We start from the raw sequence: 1377 nt of genomic DNA, 5'->3' as shown, positions 1-1377 counted from the left end.
CACCACACACATCGGCGATTTTCAAGAGCACTGAGACCGAGGTCGGTACCAACACTGACAAAGGAAAGGGCCGGGAGATTGGGCCGCCAGCCAGTGAGATGGAGTGGATCGTGCCCGAGTTAGCAATGCGGCCAGGTAAAAAATTCATGAAACTCGTTATTCTTTGCTGACTTCGTTTATAGAATTGGGCTTGGCTGTCAATTATATGCAACAAAGCTTTACACCCCCACCTGTTGAGCGCACGTCCCGGCCAGAAGGTTCGCGTTCGGTATCCCGTTCTCGGCAGGTCAGCCCACCAGATCCCAAGGAGGTTCATCGTACGTCTCAAGTTGTTTTCTCATTTCCCATGATTCTCAACTTGAAAACTTAGTTGACACGGCGCTCTATCAGAAGAAGATTGACTTTAGGTCCTTGAGCCCCCCACCGAACTTCGACATGCAGACGATGCAGCAGGAGATCAGAAGACTTGCTCATGGCCAAGCCGACCTCCTGCAGAAACTCCGAGACCAACAAGCGCAAGTCAGCGTCATGGAGTCGTCTACCCCTACTATGCGAGAGTATTCGGCATTTGTGGTCCGAAAACAAGATATTGACGCAAGTGCCCTTCTCCCCCCGGCAGTTGACTCACCCGTGACCCTGTCACAACGTCTTTTGGCGCTCGAAGAGATTACCCGGTGTATTCAAGATCAAGATTTGGCTAGCCGTCCTCTGTCGGAGAAAATTGCAAGTCTAGAGACCTCCGTTTGGTTTCAGGAAGAAAAAATCACCGGAGCGACTCGCCGGATGGACCGTATTGAAGAGTCTGCCCACATGCGTTGGAAGGAAACACAAGAAGATTTGCAGTCCATCCGAAGTGATCACCAGAGACTGGAAGCCGAGGTGAGGGAAGCCGTCAAGACACTGGAGAACAAGTGGGAGACTACGCCAGCTGCGTTACAAGAGAGTCTCACCCGGGGCTTTGAGAAACTTGCAAGCCGCATCGAAACTGCCGAGCTAACGCTCCACGACCTCACCAAATCCGTCACTACTATTTCGGAGCTCAACCTGCGGCTCGGTGCTCGCCAATCAAGTCTGGAATCGCTCATTATCCAGTTCCTCGGCAACAAGGAGAAGAAGCACACTGGCATCAATACCGATCGCTCAGTCTCACCCGACCGCGGTCAGAAAAGCCAGCAGGTACAAGTCTCCCCGACCCCGGGTGTCGTTCTGCCAAACCCAGTTTCAACCGATCACGCGCAAGTCTCTCCAACCCCGGCCGTCTTTCTGCCTCCAGCATCTGAGAGCCCAGCGGTCCTTCTGTTGGCGCCAAACCCAATTCCTCCAACCCGGGCAAGTTCGCCCGGTCCTTACATTGGGGGTAATAGGAAGTCACCTCGG

At 53.4% G+C, this 1377-nt stretch overlaps 1 protein-coding gene across 1 annotated transcript; it reads left to right on the top strand.

Annotated features, from left to right (window-relative positions):
- Window positions 1-98: 98 nt before the first annotated feature.
- Window positions 99-1377, top strand: LACBIDRAFT_306260 (uncharacterized protein; the record flags this gene model as incomplete). The annotated part of the gene is made up of 3 exons (XM_001891050.1): window positions 99-135; window positions 183-317; window positions 371-1377. Coding segments are annotated over 3 exons (1179 nt in total), but the record flags the coding sequence as incomplete, so codon positions are not given.

Source organism: Laccaria bicolor, genomic scaffold (assembly GCF_000143565.1).
Source record: "Laccaria bicolor S238N-H82 LACBIscaffold_308 genomic scaffold, whole genome shotgun sequence".
In the NCBI taxonomy this organism is placed as follows: domain Eukaryota; kingdom Fungi; phylum Basidiomycota; class Agaricomycetes; order Agaricales; family Hydnangiaceae; genus Laccaria; species Laccaria bicolor.
The sequence above is the reverse complement of the archived record's forward strand: the minus strand, read 5'-3'. Positions and strand labels throughout refer to the sequence as shown.